This window comes from Vombatus ursinus, unplaced genomic scaffold (genome assembly GCF_900497805.2).
Source record: "Vombatus ursinus unplaced genomic scaffold, bare-nosed wombat genome assembly UNPS02014832.1, whole genome shotgun sequence".
Lineage (NCBI taxonomy): Eukaryota > Metazoa > Chordata > Mammalia > Diprotodontia > Vombatidae > Vombatus > Vombatus ursinus.
Genome location: NW_020954610.1, coordinates 72,419,940 through 72,443,414, shown reverse-complemented (window position 1 = coordinate 72,443,414; position 23,475 = coordinate 72,419,940). Strand labels below are relative to the sequence as shown.

At 39.1% G+C, this 23,475-nt stretch overlaps 1 protein-coding gene across 1 annotated transcript in view; it reads left to right on the top strand.

Annotated features, from left to right (window-relative positions):
• Positions 1 to 16,021: 16,021 nt before the first annotated feature.
• LOC114026082 (phosphoserine aminotransferase) overlaps positions 16,022 to 23,475 on the top strand; it is a 38,743-nt gene continuing 31,289 nt past the window's right edge. The window contains exons 1-4 of the mRNA XM_027839702.1: positions 16,022 to 16,167; positions 21,748 to 21,808; positions 21,966 to 22,035; positions 23,009 to 23,214. Of these exons, the coding sequence (XP_027695503.1) occupies positions 16,108 to 16,167; positions 21,748 to 21,808; positions 21,966 to 22,035; positions 23,009 to 23,214 (397 nt within the window). The 5' untranslated portion in view covers positions 16,022 to 16,107. The remainder of the gene's footprint in view (positions 16,168 to 21,747; positions 21,809 to 21,965; positions 22,036 to 23,008; positions 23,215 to 23,475) is intronic.

Genomic DNA, 23,475 nt, shown 5'->3' with positions numbered 1-23,475 from the left:
CCATTTGCTCCATTCTAATTTTTTCTTTAAGGCAATTGAAGGTAAGTGACTTGCCCAGGGTCACACAGCTAGTAAGTGTCAAGTGTCTGGTCTGAGGCCGGATTTGAACTCAGGTCTTCCTGACTTCAGGGCCGGTGCTCTATCCACTGCACCACCTAGCTGCCCCTCCATTCTAATTTTTAAGGAAACATTTTCTTCAGTGAGCTTTTGGACTTCCTTTTCCATCTGGCCAACTGTGCTTTTTAAGGCATTCTTCTCCTCATTGGCTTTTTGGATTTCTTTTGCCATTTGGATTAGGCTTTTTCTTAAGGTGTTATTTTCTTCAGTTTTTTTTTGGGTCTCCTTTAGCAAGCTGTTGACTTGTTTTTCATGATTTTCTTGCTTCACTCTCATTTCTCTTCCCAGTTTTTCCTCTACTTCTCTTCCTTGCTTCTCAAAATCCTTTTTGAGCTTTCCATGACCTGGTTCTGATTCATATTTTTGTTGGAGGCTTTAGATGTAGGAGCTTTGACTTTGTTTTCTTCTTCTGGTTGTATGTTTTGATCTTCTTTGTCATCAAAGAAAGATTCTATGGTCTGACTTTTTTTGTGCAGTTTGCTCATGTTCCCAGCCAATTTAACTTTTAAACTCTTTGTTAAGGTAGGGGTCTACTTCCAGTGTGGAGAATGTACTGTCCCAAGCTTTGGGAGTTTTGTGCAGCTGTTTTCAGAGATATATCTAGGAACCTGTAAATTTTCAGTTTATCCAAGGTGGTATGATCAAGGACGAGGTGTTTACTCCTTTCCTGGACTGTGCTCTGGTCTATGAGTGACCACAAGCATTCTTTTCTACCTTGGAACTGTGAGGAGGATTCTCTCTCTACCACCACTTCAAGCTCCAGCACGCCAGCGCTCCTCGTTGCCCCAGGACTGCCACCCAGAACTGTGACCCAGATCTAAGCATGGGCAAAGCAAGAGAATCCTGCCTCAGGACCAGCAAAGAGATCCCTGCAGTCCCACTCTGATCAGCCATTTGATTCCTCTTTTGTATGTGGGCAGAGAACTCAGGAAACAGCTGCTGCCCCGGGGCTGTGCCCGCTGGGGCTGGAACCAAACTTCTCTTTCACCACAGTCACAGACCTTTCCTACTGACCTTTTAAATTGTCTTTGGCATCTGTGGATTGAGAAGTCTGGAAACTGCCACAGCTGCCTGTAATTTAATCCTCTGAGGTCTGCTCCAGGTTCGCTGAGGCCTGGTCTTTGCCTGTGTGCCCTTGCTGAACTGTGTTCCGCTCCCTGCCCAGTGCAATAGACCTTTCTGATCAAGCATCCGGGTTGTCTTGGGCTAGAAATTTGTTTCCCTGTCTTTTTGTGGGTTCTGCTGCTCTAGAATTTGTTTAGAGTCATTTTTTTACAGGTATTTGGAGGGCCTTGGGGGAGAGCTCAAGCAAGTCACTGCTTTTACTCAGCCATCTTGGCTCTGCCTCCCCTTGTTTGTTTCATTAACTATGGAGCAATTCATTCAATTAGCCAATAAGCATTTATTAAGTACCTACTGTGTTCCAGACACTGTGTTAAACATACATATTAAACTTACCCTCTGCAGTAGATTTACATTATTCCTTTATGCTTAAAGATTATCTGACCTCATGCTTACAGCTCCTTGTCTGAACATTTACAATTTTGATAGCTTTAAATCACAATCTAAGAACCATTATCTTACTCACGGTATATGTTATCCTAATAATTCTATATCAATAGTTCAGTTAGTTTAAACAAATTGATGTCAACCTTCATTAATTTTTCAGATTTGTAATTTGGAGTTGAGTTTATTTCATGTGATTCATTTTTATGTGGTTGATTCTAACATTCACTTTTCCTTCACTTTTATAACACGTTTACTTTTAAAGTGATAAGAAGCTACCAAAATTGCCATTGTATTTCCTCTTTTTTAAGGGGGACCTCAACTCCAAGTTAGTAGCATGGTAGAATGGAAAGCAGATTGGCTCTGGAATTCAAATCCTCGGGATTCATTTATACTTAATATCTGTGTGACCTTAAGTAAGACATGTATGAAAGCCTACTTGCTCCCTAACAAAACCCTGAATGAGGATATCCTCAATTCATGTATAGATTGCTTTCATAAGGTATTGGTGCAGATGAGAGAGTAGGCATATAAGTCAACAGTCACTGATGGCCTCTTAGGCTTCTTTTAAATAATATAATATAGCTAATAACATAACATTTTAGTATTATATGTAGTGACATGTTTTATTTAATATTTAATACTATACTTATAATTTAATTTAATAAAATAATAGTTTGATAATACAATATAATTAATAACATATAATAATAATAGCAATATAGTTATTGATTTTTTTTAGTCACCCTTTTCTGGTATTAATAGCATCTGAGATTTTTCCCATGTCCTTGGAATCTTCCTCTCCTTCAGGTACCTTCTGTTAGTCCCTCAATAACATCATAATTGTGTCACATTAGTTATGGATTTCCTTTGCATTGGTGCCATTGAGCTGCTTTCCCCATCTCTGTTCTGTATAGTGCCATTTCCCTTTCTCTATAAGCACATCTGGGACTGATTTTAAGGGCCAAGTGTGATGGTTCCACCATTTTTGACAGAAAACAATTCATTATAATAATTTTTAGTAATCTTCCATTTTTCTTACATATTCTCCCTCACCCTCAAAGTTTCACTGTTAAATGCCCTTGGGATGACTTTGCTTAGTTGGATGTCTTGACAAGCTTTCTTGAAACCATTTCTCTTTGCTTTATGAGGCAATGCTGCTCATAATCACCCATCATCCTCCTCATAAATGAGTTTCTATTCTAACTCTGCATTGCCTTCAGCAGACAGCTTTCTCCTTTTTGCAAGTAAATCATATATTGCTGACTAAGGTACTTTCTAGGCTTTTTTTGGAATCCTTATTGTAGTAATTAATTTACATTGGTTCAATTTCTGCATGGAATTATTATAATGAGCATCAATGTAATTTATGTTGATCATTTCCCATTTTTGATGATCAATTTTCTAAATAGCTTAGGACTAAATTTTCAATTATAATGTCTCTTTTTCTTATAATTCTTCTTTATGCTTTTTACTAATTCTGATCTTACATCTGACAAGTTGATGATCTAACTGTACACAGACAGCTGACTCAGGGATAACTCCCACTTTGATAATTTTTTTCCCTGTCTTTTAAAGATAATCTATTATGTTCTTGCCATGTCCAACACCTATCAATTTGTTCCCTGAAGAAAATGTTCGTGAGACATGAAGTTTCTGCATAATCTTCCTATCTTCCTTTGTTTTCTCTCACTACGTCTCCCTAAACCATAATTTTCCGTAAACACAAACACACACACACACACACACACACACACACACACACACACCCTTTCCCATCCTCATCTTTCCCCACCTTTGCATGAAAGTCACTAAGCATTATAGTATATGTTGCCTTTGTTTGGAAGGTCTTAGCAAGTCCTTCATGGATTTGAACTCAGGTCCTCCTGACTCCAAGTCCAGAGCTCTATCCACTGCGCCACCTAGCTGCCCCTTCCCTTTCTTTCATATTTTTTTGTAAGAGCGTAATAATATTTCATTATTTCTACATATCACTTTTTTCCAGTCATTTACCAATCAATGAAAATGCATCTTATTTCCAGTTTTTGGTTTTTTGCTAGACAGTCGGGGTTAAGTGACTTGCCCAGGCTCACACAGTAAGCATCAAGTGAATGAGGCCAGATTTGAACTCAGGTCCTCCTGACTCCAGGGCTAGTTCTCTATTCACTGAGCCACGTAGCTGCCCCCTCCAGTTTTGTTTTTTTTTAACCACAAAAGTACTGCCAAAAATATTTTGGGATACATGCCTAGTAAGTAGTAGTATAACCAAGGAAAAGGGTATGAACATGTTAGTGACTTTTATAGCACCATTTCCTGAAGTGAGAAGTTACTAATGACCTCAGTAACTCAAATCTGTCATGAGGGGAAGGGGCAGACAGAGTACTTTGTTGTTGATTCAATTAAATATATAAAATATAGTTACATGTAGTATGTTTGATGTTGCTTTGAGCACTGTAGTAGCTCAATTTCCTCCATTAGCTTTAAGGTTATAATAAATCCCATAGAGAAATGGATACTCTATTAATGAAGGTCATGTGGGATTTTGACAACAAAGATATAATGATTATAAAGTTGAAACTATTATATTGATACTATATCTGATTCTATAAGGAGATAAGGCATAGTTGAGAAAAAAAAGCACTATAAAACCACAAACGACCACCTAGCACATTGATATATGATGAATGTTAATAATCATTGTTAATCAGAGAATGTTAATCAAAGCCAACTAGGTAGTATAGTAGGGAGAGCACTGGACTGGGAGTCAAGAAGATCTCAGTTCAAATCCTGCCTCAGACACTTACTAACTGTTTGACTCTGGGCAAATCACTTAACCACTCAGTGCCTCAGTTTCCTAATCTGTGAAATGGAGAAAATAAGAGCACCCACTTCCCAGAGATGTTGTGAGAATCAATGAGATATGTAAAGTGCTGTACAAGCCTTATATAAATGTTAGTTATTATTATTATTATTGTTATCTTTTTAAAAAAAGAATTATTTGGAATTCTCCTTGGCTGGCATCTGTTCATTCAAATGGTTTACCAGCCTGGGCTGTAATAATAGGAGGGAGCACAGCAGCACATCATCCCAGAATCCCCATAGCTTGTTTGGAGTTGATGTAGGATCACTGGGCAGAGGAAGAGACCTAACTGGCAAAAGCTTAGGACCTTATTAATAATAACTAGCATTTAAGCCTTAATAACTTAAAACTACACTAAGACTTTTGAGATACACTGTACAGGGCTTTAAGATTTGCAAAGTGCTTTATATATTTCATTTGATCTTCAGAGCAATCCTGTGAGGTAAGTGCTGTGATTATTCTCATTTTACAGTTGAGGAAACTGGAGCAAACAGAGGTTAAATGACTTGCCCAGAGTCACACAGCCAGTTAAGTGTCTGAATCAGTATTTGAACTCAGGTCTTCCTGACTCCAAGTCCAGCTATCTACCCACTGCACCACCTAGCTGCCCTCCATAGTTAAATTGGTCTAACTTTTAGTTCATAACTGGCATCTGACCCTATTTCTGATGCTTATCTCACTTGAATGACTCTATGCCCTGACTAAACCATCAAGATAAATTGAAAGGGTTGCTGAGTGTTTGGAAGAAGCAAGGGGTAGAAGAAAAGTGCCCTTTCTTCCTTCCCCATTCCCAAGCCTGCCACCTCCTGTACTTTTAACTGTGAAGCTTCTTCAGTCCTAGTCTCTTATATGAAGACTTTTGAAGTCTTTTTTCTAGTGCTTGCAAAAACTATCACAGTAGCTCCAGACAATCAGGGATAATGTATTATATCTCATTAAGACTAAAAGCCTGTAAACATCTTAAATGATAAGTCTGGGTGAAGAAAGGAAAGAAGAGCCTACCAACAGGGCCACCTGCCTCCCACATATCACAACCATACATCTAGATTCTGTGCTGTAATCTGTTGGTCTCCTCCGTTTTCTGTAATCATAATTCCAGAATAAATATTTTAGGGGGAGAGAAACTGTGATTTCTTTAGTGCTGGGAATTCTCCATTAGGAAATTCCCCCTTCCAATACACACAGGCAGCTATTGCATATGGCAGAGCCTTAGAGAGTTGCGTGGGGACTATGAGGTTGTGACTTGACTAAGTTCATTGAGCCAGTTCAAACCATAAGCAGGGCTTGAAATCAGGGTGTGTCCTGACTCTGTGGACCACTCTAGTCACTAGACATTCTACCTTTCTTCCATATACATTTTACTTTCTTCTTCCTGATCATTTATAATAAATAGTGAGACATCTATAATGATGCTAATATTGGTGAAACAGAGCTAATGTTGCTAATAATTGTTAAGCATGGAAAAGTAGTGGGCATGACCGATTTGGAGATGAAGCATAGAGAAAAGTGAGGTTGGGGCAGTTAGGTGGTGTGGTGGATAGAGCACTGGCTCTGGAGTCAGGAGGACCTGAGTTCAAATCCAGCTTCAGATACTCAATACTTACTACATGTGTGACCCTGGGCAAGTCACTTAACCCCATTGCCTAGCCAAAAAAAAAAAAAAGAAAGAAAGAAAAAAAGAAAAAGAAAGAAAAGAAAGAAAAAAAGAAATGATGAGAAAAATGAGGTTATGTAAAAGCTGCAGGAGAAAGCGTGAGGCAGGAGGCAGCCTATAGCCAAAGGTACTTAGGATGTGGAGCCAACATCAAGAATCATGGTGGCTGACATTTATAGAGAGCTTCAAGACCTGCACAGCGCTTTATGTGCATTATTTCATATAATACTCACAACACTTATTCCCATTTGAAAGACACGGAGGCTTGATTTGCTCAGGTCACACAGCTAGAAATGTCTGAAGCAGGATTTGAATGCATCATTCCCTGACTCTACTACTCTATCCTTTAGCCCCAGGAATAGGGAGAGTAGGAGTGTCTGTGAGTCTGTCAATTGAAATGTCAAATAGAGATTTATTTTATCCCGCCCACTAATATTCATTCAAAGAGGAATGCTCTACTCAGTGAGATAAAATGATTGCTTATTTTATGAAGGGAGTGGCAGTCTTGTAAAAAGTTCAGGGCAAGGTAAGGCATGTATTTTCCTGCATTTTCCTCTCCTCAAACACTTAATATGCTGCATTAAATTTTATCCTGTAGAATTTTGTACTTTTGTTTTTTCTATTTCTTTGTAGCATGGATTCCTTTGAAAAGATTGCAGTCATTTTGCTTTAAATCACTACAGCTGGGGCAGCATGCCTCAGACAAAATGCAATGGTTTTTCTGGGTTATTCAGACACTTAGGGATTTCTGTCAAGATTAATCATTAATGCCTGTGGGTTTAGGTAAATCACAACCAGACCTTGTCTTTCCCTTGTGTAAAACGGGACAGTAGAAAGAACATTGACTAAGTAGGATAAAGAGACTTGGATTGTTGTGTGTATTCTAATTCAACCCAGTAAATACAGGACACTATTTTAGATTGTGTTACAAAGACAAAATGAGAAACAGTCCCAGCACTTTGGGGACTTATATTCTAGTGGGGAGATATAACACATAAACCTGATTATTTGAGAAAGGAGAAAGCAAAAGTAACTAGGCCATTGTGTGAACCTGAGCAAGTTTTCTAACTTCTCTGGGGCTCGGCTTCTTTATCAATAAATTGAAGGTGATAAGAGCATTTGACTAGATTGTACCTAAGTCTCCTTCCAGCTCCATATTTCTTAGAGGTAAGAGTAGTTAGAGAGTTATCATGGTATTGTCGATACAGGACCATGCTTGGAGTCAGGATGACCCAGGTTCAAATCCTGCCTCAGATACATACTTCTTGTGTGACTGTGGACCAACTTCTCAGTGTCCCAGACAGGTGTATAAGACAACAAATTACAAAGAATTGTTGACCTGTTTCAGTAGAGGGGACTTCTGTAGGGGGAATTCCCTGCAGTGATGAAATCATTAAAAAAAAGAAAAAAGCAAACACTAAAAAAATGAAGTAGCCAACCAATACAATTTTAGGGAACACTGACGCAGAAAAATGATGTTATCATCTATTGTTTTATTTTTCTTAAGCCTTATAGTGTGTGTGTGTGTGTATATACATATTTATATATATATGTACTATACACATACACACACGCATATATATACATACACATACATACATATAATAGAGTGTTGGAGAGAATTGGGCTTATTTTGATCCATCACTCAGTATTATCAATTGTCTGGTTACTGTTATGTATGCAATTTAATGATTATTTTTACCTGGTGGTATACTTGACTCAGGACAATGAAGTAAGTCCAACTATCTTTTTATTTTTTTTTTGTTTGTATGTTTGTTTTTGTTAGGCAATGGGGTTAAGTGACCTGCCCAGGGTCACACAGCTAGTAAGTGTTATGTGTCTGAGGCTGGATTTGAACTCAGGTCCTCCTGACTTCAGGGCAGGTGCTCTATCCACTGCGCCACCTAGCTGCCCCTCTTCCTTACTTCTAATCTTGGCTGCATTGATTTTGCTTGTGCAAACCTTTTTTAAGTTAATGTAATCAAAATGATCTATTTTACATCCTGCAATGCTCTCTGTTTCTTGTTTGGTAATAAATTCTTCCTTTATCCATACATCTGACAAGTAAACTATTTCATGCTTCCCTGATTTGCTTATGATATTACCCTTTATATCTAAATCATGTATCCATTTTGACCTTATGCTGGTATATAGTGTGAAATGTTGGTCTATATTTACTTTCTGACAAACTATTTTCCAGTTTTCCCAGCAGTTTTTGTCAAATAGTGAGTTCTTGTCCAAAAAGCTTGGATCTTTGCATTTATCAAATACTAGATTACTATGGTCATTTACTACTATGTATTGTATACCTAATCATTTCACTGATCCACCACTCTGTTTCTTAGCCAGTATCAGATTGTTTTGATGATAACTGCTTTGAAATTCTGTTTGAGCTCTGTTATGGCTAAGTCACCTTCCTCCACATTTTTTTTCACTAATTCCCTTGATATTTTTGACTTTTTGTTCTTCCAGAGTAATTTTATTGTTATTTTTCTGACCCTATAAAATAATTTTTTGGTAGTTTGGTATGACACTGAATAAGTACATTAATTTAGGTAGAATTGCAATTTTTAATATATTTGGTCTGCCTACCTATGAGCAATTAATATTTTCCCAATTGTTTAGGCCTGACTTTATTTTTATGAAAACTGTTCTGTAATTATGTTCATGTAGTTTCTGGGTTTGTCTTGGCAGGTAGACTCCCAAGCATTTTATCTTGTCTACAGAATTGAGTCACAAGATGGAAATCAGTGTGGTTCACTCAATTCCCACTACCTTACCACTTGCTGTTCTAATTCTCTCAGGGTAACACAGCTGCTAATAAGTGTTTGAGGCTGGATTTGAACTTATCTTCCTGACTCCAGGACCAGTGACAGCTTTGAGTTCTTTACTTTGCAAATAAAACTGTCCTAAAGTTTTGGACCATGTGAGTCTGAGTGTTGAAAGGGGAAGCTAGTGGAAATATATAAAAGCCCTTCCTATCAGAAGCAAGCCTCCGACAACAGATAAGAGTCTAGGAGAACAGAGCAAATGGAGGCATTCTTAGTAGCTGAGTCAGGAATGAAATGACATGAGTGAACTTAATGATGGAAATTGGATATTGGAGCTGTTCCCCTAGCACTGTACAGGGAATCATCCCTTTCATTGGACCCCCAAATTGAGGTAATGGTCATATATGGGCCCCAGCTATAATACTTTTGTAGTCTTGAAACCTTTCCTTTTAACCCCTGGGATTAGATCTATGCCACAGAACCTGGACACATGGCTGTCATAAGCAGTTGCTCAAAGATTCCACATGGCAGTGCTGCGAATTTCTATGCCAGTTCTTTCATAGGATCACAGAATTTTAGAGTTGGAAAGGATATCAGTCGCTGTTTACTGAAATCTATACCTAAAAAGTAACATACATGAGATATGGTCATCCAGACTTTCCTTCATCACTTTTCACCTAGACCAGGAGATCCTAACCTTTTTTGTGTCATCCACTCATTTGGAAGTCTGGTGAAGCTTATGGATCTCTTCTCAGAATCATGCTTTTAAATGCATAAAATGGAATACATAGGATTACAAAAAAATCTCAATTATATTGAACTAATTATCAAAAATTTTTTTTTTAAAGTTTACAGACCATAGATTAAGAATCCCTGATCTTAGGCAGCTAGGTGGCACAGTAGATAGAACACCAGCCCTGGATTCAGGAGGACTTGAGTTCAAATCCGGCCTCAGACACATAACGCTTACTAGCTGTGTGACCCTGGGCAAGTCACTTAACCCCATTGCCCAGCCCCCCCCCCCCCAAAAAGAACCCCTGATCTAGACTTGCAATAACATTTTTTGGGTGTAAAGTGCATCAATTGGGGGTAAGTGACTTGCTCAAGGTCACACAGGTAGTAAGTGTCTGAGGCCATATTTAAACTTGATTCCAGGGCCAGTGCTCTATCCACTACGGCACTTAACTGCTCTGCAATAGCCTCTTAATTGGTTTCCCTGCTTCAAGTCGTTCCCCTTTTCAATCCATCCTTCCCATAGCTGTCAAAGCAGTATTGCTATAGTGCATGTCTAACCATATTATTTCCGTATCCAGTAGCTGGTACTCTTTATATCTAAGATAAAATATAAATTCTCTCATTGGCATTTAAAATCCTTTGCAATCTGATGCCGGTCTATCTTTCTAGGTCCATTGCACCTTACTCATTCTGCTTTATCAAGAATCTCCCTTTGAAAGGATTATAAGATCTTAGATTTAGAGCTAGAAGGTAGCTTAGATCAGAGCTTCTTAAACTTTTTTCCATTCGTGAGTCCTTTTCGCCTGAGAAATTTTTATAAAATAGGTATACAAATCAAACATTTAATGATAATAAAGAAATTGATTTCAAAACAATTCTTTGGTATACATATAATCTTACCATTTAATAAAGATGAAAGCAAATTTACATACTAATGAGATGGATGTGCTTATTTATTTTTACATAAAGAATTAAGTCTTGGCAGAATATCTGATACTGTAAGACACAGAGCACCTTCAATGTTTTTCAGAGTTATTGATATTTTGATTTTTAAAATCATCAATGCTGAGAATGCTGCTTTGCATAAATATATAGTACATGGCAGAAGTATGTTTAGGGCCATTTCAGAAATTGCTGGAAATTCTGTCCTCATCCCAAGCCAAAATTCATGTAATGATTTTTTTAGGAAACTCAAGTTTTAAACCTGTGTTGCTTGATAACTTGGCAAATTCTTCTTTAACTTTTAATGGCAGACCTGATGTTTTTTCTTTCAGCTGAGTACGGTTTATGAACCCAACTTATTTTTTTAGAATCAAAATGTGAAAGGAAGTATTTCTGAAACTGTGTCTCCGGGCACTTCAGATGGTCAATTATAACTTACAATTAAATCTTTGGGGAGGCTATTTTCAATTATAAAATCATCTGTGGCTATAAACATTTCTAAAGAACCATTTTCTACCCTATTCTTCCATATGTTAACTTTTTTAGTAAAACTTTCAATTTCATCTTTTAACATAAGTATGTCACAATTTTTTCCTTGAAGTGACACTTTCAGATCATTGAGTTGTTCAAAAATATCTGACAAATAACGGTTTTGAAGTCATAAATAATTATGAAAAAAACTAACAAAATTGGATTTCTGCTCAGTCAAAAATATAACAACTTCATCTTTCAGTTTCAGTAACCTGTTTAAACTTCACCCTCTTGAGAGCCACCTTACTTCTACATGCAGTGATAGCTTTTGTCATCGGGTTCATGTTTTCCAAAGGTTTGAAAACAAATGACTGTTAAAGGCACAGCTTTTAATGAAGTGAATGATTTTGATAATATCTTGAAGCGTGTCTAACTCTGGTGTTGTTTTTTTGGCTACAAGTGCCTCCTGATGGATCATGCAGTGAGTAAAAGTGATATATGTTCATTGCCACCAGCTTTAACTTTTGCTACAAATCCAACATTCTTACCCATCATTGCTCCAGCACCATCTGCACAGATTCCGATGCAATTTTTCCATTGTAAACCTTCATTTATGAGAAATTCATCGACTTTAAGATATGAATCTTCTCCTCTTGTGCGCCTTTTTCTTTGTTTGAAGATTTCAAAAGTCTTTCAAAATATTCCTTTGGCTTATCGTGGTACGCTGCATGCTTCTTGCTATTAAGATGTTGTTTTAGTTTGGCTGGTTTCATGCTCTCTGCAGCCAAACTTCATTACAAATTAAGCAAAGAGGTTTTTCCACATCATCATTATTATTAGAAGTAAATCCATATTGCAAAAATGATTCTTTTTCCTGTCAATTTAGGTGTACTCCAATCTGGTAGCGAAGACTGCCACATTGTCATTAGTATTTTTACCTTTTCTGTCTAAATTTAGCCACTTATCCATAACTGAATAATATTTTTGTCCTAAAATATAAATAAATATTGCTAATAATTTCTCAAATAAATACTAGCTTTAGTTTATGAAATTACATTTGTTAGTGCTTAATGAAAAAGCTGATGTTCACATTTACATACACATACAGTGGTGATGATGAAGAAAATATTATTGAAAGGCCTTTGTCTTTATTTGCTTCAATTAAACATTTATGTTTCTGTAAAAGAAGGAGATAACAGCAATTTTAAAAATCAAACATTCTAACATAATACAATCCAAAGATATACTGATTTGATACTTATATGCTAAGGAATGATGGTAGAAAAATATTAAAAGTCTTTATTTTCCATGATTAAACTATTATGTTTCTGTAAGAGCAGAAAACTTTGTATATGCAGTAAAAACACTGCAAATCATAACATACAGTAGTCTCAAATCTGAGCCGAGGTGTTTCTGGCAGTGTTTCTTGGTGTTGTGTAGCCTGAGGGCAGTGCAAAGTGCACATGTTGTGTGTTCAGAACCAAGGCTGCAGTGAAGTTGGTGATGCAACGGGGGCAAGTGCTGCCAGAAACACCACAGATTCATTATACATTTGATTTTGAATTAATTTTTGGTCATTACACCATTCAGAAACCTTTTACTGTTGCCAAATTTTTTGCGACCCCCACATTCAGTTACATGACCCCATACGAGGTCACACCCTACAATTTAAGAAGCAGTCTAGTCCCACCCACCATTTTACAGATGAAGAAACTGAGGACCAGAGGAGGAGTAATTTGTCTAAGGTTACACAGTTTAGCCAGGATTTGAACCTGTCTTTTGATTTTAGATCTAGTTTTCTTTTGACTTTCTCATGCTATAGTTAAAGAAGGCTCATGCAGCAGTATAAGAATTAATTTCTGCCAGGCATGGTAGCTCATGCCTGTAATCTCTGCTACTGAGGGAGGCTGAGGCTGAAATGAAAGAATGAATAAATCATTTATTAAGTACTTACGTGCAAAGCTGGTGCATCTTGAGCATGAGAGTTCTCTGTTACAGTGGGTTAAGTGTGTCTGCACTAAATCTGATGATTAATATGGTGAGCCCCCAAGCCAGGGCCACCAGACTTAGGGCTCTTCATCTTCCCAGGTTGAAAATGGAGCAGGTCAAAGCTCCTGTGTCAATCAATAATGGGATCAGCCCATAAGTACTTCCTATGTGGGCAAGAGGGATATCTGATCTCAAAAAAAAAATGTTTAATTTTTTATCTGTTTACATTTCCCATATTTGTAGGATGCAATCTTCTGCTCCAAAGTCCCTGTGGCAGTAATTTGTGACCTGCTTTGTACAAAGGTCTCATTGCAGAAATTTAAGGTTGTAGGCATGCCTAAAAGTACTAAGATAACACCAGTTGACAACTCCAGCTTCTTTTAACCCTTTAAATTTGAGAAACTGACATACCCCACTCCCCAACAACTTTGCACAAACCACCTCTGTTCCACTCTGCCTCTCTCTCAGCCATCCATCGAATTTTGGAGAGTTTGGTGAAAGTTAGAGTTTGACTAGTTGGCAAGTTAGTTTAAAAATTAGAGAATTTGCTTAGTTATCAAGGAGATTGAATCAGTTGAGGTCTGCATTAAGTAATCTTGTCTTCAGTAACATCAACCTAAAATCCATTATTAAACCTAAATATCTTGGCGACATATTGTTAGGACAAGTATTAATTAGAAATTGAGTAATAGCCCAGTTGTACTTAAAGTGACCACATGTTCCAGGTGCTGTAACTTTTCCTCAAAAGCACTGTTCTCTCTCAAATATCTACCCTTGGAGTTACCAAATTGCAGCAAAGCTTAGTAGTTGTCCATACTTATTCAGTTCAACAGAATTACTCAATCATTCACTACTGCTTCTTCCTCCATTTTGATTTGCAACTGCATTTCTGGTGGAGCAGACTGGGTCAAAGATAGATGACAGAAAATGCAATAAAAAGGGGAAAAAAGGTCAACAACAGTTACAAAACTTTATCTTGAGAGCTTCCTCATGATAGATTTGATTGCATAGCCTTTAAAGGTATATGCATAAGCTAGCTAAATTATTCAACAAGTCTATTGTGGTTTTCCTATTTTTGGTAGAGCAGTGAACTTGGAGTCAGGAAAATCCACATTCAAATCCTGCCTCAGCAGCTTATTAGCTGTGTGACCCTGGGCAAGTCATTTTAGTTTTCTGGGGCTTCGATTTCCTCATTTGTAAAATAGGGTTAATAATAGCACCTACCTCACAGGGTCGTTCCTCACAGAAGGATCAAATGAGATACATTTGCACTATATAAATGTTAGCTATTGTTATTAAGAATAGCAAAGAAAATTAAAAATTTTTAAAAATTATTTCTTCATTAAGAAATCAGAGTGAATTTAGCACAAGTTTACATTCTGGGCCCCAAAGCAAGACTTTTAGAATCAGTTTTCTCTTTATTAATTGTAAAAGGAGCACCCTCCAGGAGACAGTGTAGTGTTGCTGATTCGGTATGGGCCCAAGCTGAGACCTTTGCCCCTTATCCCCAAAAGAATTTGGGTCCCATTTGTCTTTGGGCTCTAGAAAACCCCACTTTGGGCTCTCCTAGAACTCCCACTAGACGAAGGAAGTCTCTAGGGTTTGCCTGAGGCTATAATCCTATCAACAGGCCTTTTATCGAGCCTATGTCCAATCTTCCAATTCTCTGTTATCCTTAACCTAGCCCAGCCCTTCATTACCTGTCTGTTACCTCTGATGGCCTCTACCTACTTCCCATTGTTGATCCTATCTAGGCCTCATTCTGGACATCCCAGTCACTCCCATGAAGATTCTCCCTAGACCCCTCCTCCTGGCCACCCCCATCAAGATCCTCCCTAACTACTACAGTCACCCCAAACTACTTGGCCACTCCTAGATCCCTCCCACAGTCTTTCTGTATATAAGGTCCATCTAGCCTCCATTAAGGTGCTCAGATTCTCTAAGAGTTTAGTCAAGTGCTCAGATTCTTAAAATCTAGCCAATAACTGAGATTTACTCTAACACGCTTATCAATAGGAGCATCACAAATGTTTAGATTCCTTGAGTCTGGACAATATGGCGGACCTTTCATAAACCTTGTCTTTGGTTGAAAGAAGGCTTGGGTTGAATTCATTTGGGCAGGACCCGTATGTTGTTATTTCGGGGTCCCAGAACCCCTAAACCTCAACATATGGTTCCCTGAACCTCAACAGTGCCCTCCACTTGCAGCCCCTTCTCCCTCCCCAACTTTTCCAGAGATGAGGGTTGCAATGAAAACTCTATTGACCCTTCTCCTAAACTCCAGAAGGTATCAAGCTTCTTAAAGAGCAAAGAAAAAGATAGCTCCAAGGCAGGCGAAAGCCTAGTAAAGTTAATTGTAGTATTTAGCCATGGCTACAGCTCACTGCCAAAGATCTTGTGTCTGTAAGGGCGCTCTCTCATTAGAATGTAAGCTCCTTGGGGGGGACTGTGTTTTTTGCCTTTCTTTGTATCCTCAGCTTTTAGCAAAGGGAATGACGCTTAACAAGCACTTAATAAATGCATGTTTGCTGATTGACTTAGACAAACACAAGCTATGACTCCCCCTTTCAAAAAAACAAAACAAAACAAAACAAAACTAAGCTTTAGTTCACAGTCCCCAGTCTCTCTGTCTTTTTCTTGTACAGAGAAACAGTCTGGGAGCTAAAGAAAGGAGAATGAGAACAGAACCGCCCCTAGCCATTGTCAGATGGTGCAATCTCTAGCCTGCCTTGCATAGAAAAGGGGCTGGAAACTTGAAAGAGCGAGCGAGGGCTCGCGAGCGGAGGCGATGGAAGGAGGAACGATCACGCTGCCAGCTCGTGGATCTTTAGCCAATGAGACTGCGAGCCGCCTCGGGTCCCACCAATCCGCCGAGGGCTGTGGACAACGGGGGCCAATGAAAAAGCAGGGCCGGTGGGGCCGCGAGCTGAGCGCTGGGGGCGCGGAGAGGGCACCAGCACTAGGCAGCAGGAGGTCTAGCTGCTGGCATCCTCGCGCCGCGCGCTTTCTCTCTCTCTCTTTTCCGGGACTCTCGGGCTTGCGCCAGCGCCGCGCTCAGCACCATGGACACCCCGCGCCAGGTGGTCAACTTCGGCCCGGGACCTGCCAAACTGCCCCGTTCCGTAAGTGCCCGGCGCTCACCCAGGTGGGCGGAAGGACCGGGGGAGGTGGTAGGAGCGTTAGGGGGAGGCGGCTTTGTGGCTTCCTTGGCATCTTTCTTCCTTTGCAGCCGGGAGCTCCTTCTGCAGCGGGGTTCCCTACTAAGCCCCCCGTTACTCCCCCTTTTGCAGCCGTAGAGCCTTTGCCCAAGGGAATTTGAAATGCACACGGGAACCAGGATGGCACGGTCAAGGCCACTGCCAAGGTCTGGTTGGCGCCGTAGCAACTCAAGCGATGGTGCAGAACCGCCTCACGGCCCCTTGTTTGACTCGTTGCCAGGGCTCCGTGCCCTGCCCGGGCGTGCAGTCTGCGCCTGGCAGAGCTATCTGCAGCAGCCCCCCACCCCGGAACTCCCCAGCCCAGGCTGACCTAGGACAGCCTCCAGGCATCGCATACATGTCTCTGTGGGCTTGGGGGGGGGCGGGGCTGATGAGTGATGGGGGGGGGCGAAGAAATCATAGAGGTGGAAGGAGAGCTCCTCCAATCCAGCTCTCTGGTTTCTCAGTAAGCTCCTCCCAGGGTCACCTGTTAGTAAGTGGCACAGGTGAGGTTCGCACCTGATTCTGTCCAAGGCCAGCGCTCTATCCCATCACTCACCACTCTGATCTGGGGATGGGTTGCCAGCGCACTTTTCCTCTCTCTTTTCATCCCGAGTCAGTCAATCAGTCAGTCTTTTGAGTATTTATCAAGTGCTCACCACGTGCCAGGCGCTGTGCTAAGCGCTAAGAAACTCAGTTCCTGCCTTCTGTGAGGGGAGGGGAGACCATGTGCAAACGACACTTGTTATAATTGTTGGTAGTCTCAGAGGGGAGGCCCGGGGGCGGAGGGGCGTGAAGTAGTGGAAGGGTTCAACCACTTTTTCTTTGCAATGGAATTCAAGGGATCTGGAATCTGGAAGATTTCCAGAGGGAAATCCTGTCCACCCTCTCTGCTCCCTTCTCCATAAGACACTGCCCAATGATGAGACAGACAAGTTTTCTCTTGGTCAAGAAGGAAGAAAATGCTTTGCTTTCCCTTTCCAATCTCAAATGAACTCCATGGACTGTTAAGAGAACTGCTTCTGGTTCTTCAGCTAAAGGGCCCAAAGACAAGCTGCTGCTTTTGCTAGATTATTATTTTTTCTAAATCAGATGAGATAGAGAAGAGGCCTTGGAGTTTGAAAGACTGGATTCAAGTCCCATCTCTGACAGACTGGCTGGGCAAATCACAATCTCTCAGTGCCCTGGGCAACCCTGAGAAACCAAAGCTGCCTTAACAGCATTGGTGAAGGTGCTTCTCTAATTAAATTGTCTAAATCACTGGTTCAGCCCCCCCCCCCCCCCCCAAAAAAAAGGAAGGAAGGAAGAAGGAAAGGAAGAAAGAAAAAGAAAAAAGCAGCAGTCTCTGATTGGCAATCTCTGGTGCCAAACCCAATGAGTTCCAATATTATAATCTAAGTAAAATGGAATTTAGCCCGTTGCTTAATCTATTGTTGGGACAAAAATTCTTAATTGAGCCCTTGGAGGTGCTGAGTGGCCCTTGTTGCTTCCACCTACAAATGAAGTACATTCTTATTCTCAAATACTCCAGGGGATCTCTGATTTCTTAATCATTTTGGATCTGAAACTCAACTGCCACCTATCGTATGTGAGTCTTGCCCAAGTCCATACTTTTTTTTTTAAGGCATGAAAAATAAGACACAAAAAAGTAAGGAATAATATCAATTCAAAATTAAAATTTAAGAGTTTTTAATTTTTTTGGTGAAAAATGCATTATCTGAAGAAAAAGCTAACTTTTGCAGTATCATAGTTGATATTAAGCCTGCTGAGGCATTGTAACACTCCTGTTCGGTAGTTGAATAGTGATAGTTGTTTTCATTGTTAAATCTGAGGTTGAGGCCCCGGCTATGAAGCATTCCTCTCCCATGTGCCACAAGATCTAATGCTATGACAGATAAAAACACAGCTTTGTAGTGTTATAGATACAAAAGAGACCCTCAGTTTTGAAAGAAAAGAGAATTTGAGCACAGAGAGTTTCCTCAGAGATGATGTCCATCTAGTGAATGATAAACCATCCCTGTGGCTGAGATAAGACTTTACTTTATTCCTTAGTTTTTATGTTACCTTTAGTTCCTCTGCCAGACTCCTGTACTTATTAATTTTTATGTCGAAAGTTTTTGCAACCTTTTTATTGAGTGGGGCGTGACTTAGTGCCAGGGAGTTATTTGTGTAACAGACTTAATATTTTACTTGTGTAATTACTACCAGAATTTTAACATTATAAGAAAAGGGCTTAGCTGTAGAAATACTTAGGCTCATATGAGCATAGATTTAGAGCTATGGATCACAGATTCAAGGATCTGTGATTTAAACGGTATGAGTAAACATTCCATTGACATAGATTACCATCACCCTGTAAGTTACTAGATGGTCTGAGAGTTTGCTATATCTGAAAAATTCATTACTTTTTGGTCCTAGTCTGGGCCTTGGATAATAGTTTGAGTCTGAACTGGAATACTTTCCAGCTTGGTAGGACCTACCAGAATTTCTGTTCTATCAGCATAGTCCTTGAGAGTCCAGGGGTCATCCTCATTCCTCATGATGAAGCTAGAAAAACGCTGAATTTCAGGAATTAATAACTTCCTTTTAATCTTTCACATACTTCAGGTCCTAAGTGATAGAGGGGTATGTGCCTCCTTGACCTAGGTGAGACAGAGGGATTAGTGGTCCATCTGAGAGTTTTAGGTCATTAGGGCTAGAATGGACCTTAGACATCACGATGTCCAGCTCACTCATTTTGCAGATGAGAAAACTGAGGTCCAGAGAGATAAAAGTCACAAGGATAGTTAGCAGATTTGGAATTTGAACACCGTGTTCTTCTCACCATGCTATCCTGAGTAACTGCTTTTATTTGCATGGTTGAGCTCCCACAGAAAGAAGTTGAACCTGTAAGGGGGGGGGGTCTGTGTGCTTATGTGTGTTTTTTGTAGTCTTTATGAAGAGAGGTCATAAGTCTCATGGCTTCTGGTTGCTTTAGTGCAGTTAGTTTTGTTGTTGTCCTTGGCTTTTTTTTTTCTTTTTTTGGTCTAGAGCCAGGGGTGAGGAACCTTTGGCCTCAAGGCCACATGTGGCCCTCTAGGTCCTCAAGTGCAGCCCCTTTGACAGAATCCAAGCTTCACAGAACAAATCCCCTTAATAAAAGGATTTGTTATGTAAAACTTGGACTTAGTCAAAAGGCAGCATCCAAGGACCTAGAATGCCACATGTGGCCTTGAGGCCACAGTTTCCCCAACCCTGGAGACCTATGATCTTACCTGTGTAGGGAACTCTTGGTTTGGAAACTCCTTTCCCCAATGTAGATGAAGTTAAGTGACTTTCCCAAGGTCATGAAGGATCCACACCTAAAAGGCTCGACGCTACCCATTATGCCGTCCTGTCTCCCCTTTTGCTGTATTTACATCCTAAAAATATATCAGGTTTACTTTGGTAATTATTTTTAATTTGTCTCTTGTAAGCAACATTAAAGATCCAAAATAAAGTAGATTACTGAAGCAGTTACTCTTAGATCATTCAAGATAGATTCAGAACTAGAAGGGACCTCAGTTAAGTTCCCTTAATTTACATATTAGGAACTTGCCCAAGACTACACAGGTTGTAAATGTTTGAGCTGAGATTTGAACCCAGATCTTCCGACTCCAGTGTCAGTGTTCCTTCTGGTATATCAGCATTCTAAGGATAGAGCTAGAAATTGTCTAATCCTCTCATTTTACAAATAAGTAAACTTGAGGTTTCAGTGAGGGGGCATAACTCACTCAAAGCCACTCAGCTAGCAGGCCTCAAAGCTTTGACTTGCACTCAAGTCCCTTGACCCCCATAACAGTGTTCTTTCCACCACGTCATACTTGGCTGTATCTAATCCAACCACTTCTTTTTTTACAGATGCAGAAACCACATCCCACTTGATTGGATGATGCGTTTTAGTTTTGCTCTGGGAGAATTGTGAATTACTTTTACATTTTAGAATGGAAGTCTTTAACCAGTATATCCCAGTGAATAAAGCATGGATTGTTTTTTTTTTTTTTCCTCAATTACTCCTATCCGAAATTTAACAAACATCTATAGGAGTTTTTAAAAAGTATTGACTTGGCAGTTTGTTTAAACAAAACAAAACAAAACAACAAAATCGTAGTTAATATCTAACTGAATTCATGCCTTAGGAGAACTATTGCATCAATCTCATCTTAGAATTAAAATTTTAACTTTTGGGTGAATTGCATAAGCAGAAACAGAGCTGGTCAGCAGGAAAACTATCTCCTCCTTCAGCCTGTGGCTGGGATGCCTCCATGATAGTTTAGTTAGATCAGCACTTTCTATCACCAGCCAGTGCCTTTGTTTCTTGTGTCATCAACTACGTTATGTGGCAAATGGACCCTGGTGAACTCCAAAGTAGAGGAGGCAGATACTGCATGTAAGCAATTAGTAAAGTTGTTTTTTTTTTTTTTTTGCTGTAGAGTGGAGTTTTTTGCTCCAAGTTTACCTGCCTGTCAATATTTTTGGAATGTATTTCTATTATGTGATTTCTGTTAAAAAGTACCCCCGCATCCCCCATATCATGTATAAAATCAAGTCTTATTTTTTTACGTCTTTAAATTTCTCTCAGTTTAACTGAAATTGTTCAGTGGCTTTGGGAAAGTTTTAAAAGATGATTCCCCAAAGTTCTTTCAGGTTCTAACGCCTATAAATTGAAGGGATAATCAGTTAGGATAAAGCGGGAAGGGTGAGCTTCTGGACATTAAGACCAACTTGGTCATAATCCAAGGGTATTCTGGAGCCAACTCAGATAGGCTGGAATTGATTGTTAAATTTTCAGTATGAGCACTTCTAACTCATTGCTATTGTTCAGTCATTTTTCAGTTGTGTCCAACTCTTTATGACCCCATTTGGAAGGTTTTCTTGGTCAAGATCCTAGAGTGGTTTGCCATCTCCTTCTCCAGCTCATTTTAATGATGAGGAAACTGAGACAAACAGTTACATGACATGCCCAAGGTTACACAGCTAGTAAGTGTCTGAGGCCAAATTTGAACTCAGGAAATGTGTCTTCCTGACTCCAGGCCTGGCACTCTATCCACTGCACCATCTAGCCACCCAATTACAATGCAGAAATCAACAAGTGCTATAAATAAGGGTGTGATATATTGTTTTCTTGATTGTACAGACTTAAAGTGATGGAGAAAATGTTAATAATGAAAGTTAAATTTTTAAATAAACATTTTTTGGAGAGCTAATTGTTAAACATTTGCCAGCATACCTTATCTTATGCCTTACCTTTCTATAGCCATTTATTCCTTGATTAAAAATACCCATCTCAGGCATTCCCTTTCCTCCCTACCACATATACACTATTTAGACATAACCCCTTGTGAGCTATATTCTTTTTTATCTGAACCAGATTTGTTAATATTTTGTGTGTCTGCTTCTATTTGTGGGTCCTTAGGGTCTATGTTACCTGATTTAGAGATGGGTAATACAAATGCTATTATGAAGTAATTTTCTTTTTTCCTACAGGTATTGCTAGAAGCACAGAAGGAGTTGTTAGACTACAAAGGACTTGGAATCAGTGTTCTTGGTAAGATTCCTGTATTTTGTGAGACTTTTCAGGTTTGAAACTTGCATCTACCTAGAAACAATCTAGTTTTTCCATACTTAAAGATGTATTGTAGCTGGAATCTTTCATTTGTGTGTTGTTTATCAAAGTTTCTTCTACTTTTTCCTACTTCCAACAGAAATGAGCCATAGATCATCTGATTTTGCTAAAATTGTAAAAACAACAGAGAATCTGGTGCAGGAATTGCTGTAAGTTTTATTTTTAAAACACTGAATTATGTTAATATTGTTTATTTAATACACTACACATCCTGTGTGATTTATTTTCCCTGTTCTCAGCCTTGTGGGGTTTTTGGGGGGTAGTTTTAATTTCTTATTTCTTTTTATGAAGCACGGGAGTTGGAACTGTTTGCATTGGAGAGAGCTGAGGTTGAACAGTATTTTGTTTATTTTCAGATAGGGACCTACATTTTCATAAATTAATAGAATAATTACCTAATAATACCTTTTAATACTTAATAATTAAATTTTTAAAAATCTCAAGTCATATTTGAAAAAGTAATTTGATTTAAAATTGATTTTATAGTGAAAAAAAATCATTCACAGCTTAATCACTTATAAAGTGTTAATCTGCCACTGTTTTTGGTGTTCTGAAGATTTCTGATGCCATCGAGATTTTTTTGTCCTTCATGAGATTGTTTGAAGAGAGATAATAATATGTATACATATAGTCATTGATTTTCTGGTATGTTTTTAACCTGCCAAGGTAAAAAGGAATGTTGTAATATTTTATGTAGTATAGTGAAACCCCTGTGTTTCTCTGGTGAATAGAGGATGTTAAGATGAGAGAGATTTGCTTGATGTATATGTACAAGGGACACCTGATGAGATCCAGAGTATAACCAAAATGATCATATAAGAAGGTGGATTTTACAATGTAGGTTTTATTCTATTTAGTGTGATAGAGTTATAAAGCAGGATGGGACTTTAGAAATCCTCTGTCTTAGCTCCCTCATTTAACAGAGGAGGAAACAGAGGGGAAAGGACTCCGTGTCCCACAGCTATTTAAAGTCATGGAAAATTAGTAGAGCTCATCTCTCTAAACCTGGTTCAGTGTCCTTTTTATTCCGTGCATCACACATAAACACTCTATAGTTGAGTCAGTAAGAATCCCCTAGCTCCATGTTGCTTTGTATTAAATGTTACCTCTGCTTTGATACAGAAATATTCCTAACAACTACAAGGTGATTTTTGTGCAAGGAGGTGGAACTGGGCAGTTTAGTGCCGTCCCGTTAAACTTGATTGGACTCAAAGAAGGAAGGTGTGCTGATTATGTAGTGACTGGAGCTTGGTCTGCCAAGGCAGCTGAAGAGGCCAAAAAGTTTGCTACTGTTAAAATCATTCATCCCAAACTTGAGAGTTATACAAGTAAGTGATTGGGGTTGAGTTCAGTGCAGAAAAGTGCAGAAAAACTCTACATTACAAGTTGCTTCTGGCCAGTAATTTTTTCATATTTTAGGATGACTCAGGGATTTTTAATTCCTTCTTATTATCAGTTACATTTTTATTAAATTCTGATTGGGCAGTGAGCCTTTTTAAAACTTCCTAAATATAGTTGAAGGACAGCATCTGCTTATTGAGAATTATTCTGTCCTGTGAAGGATGGGTGCAAAGTATTCTTTAGGATGG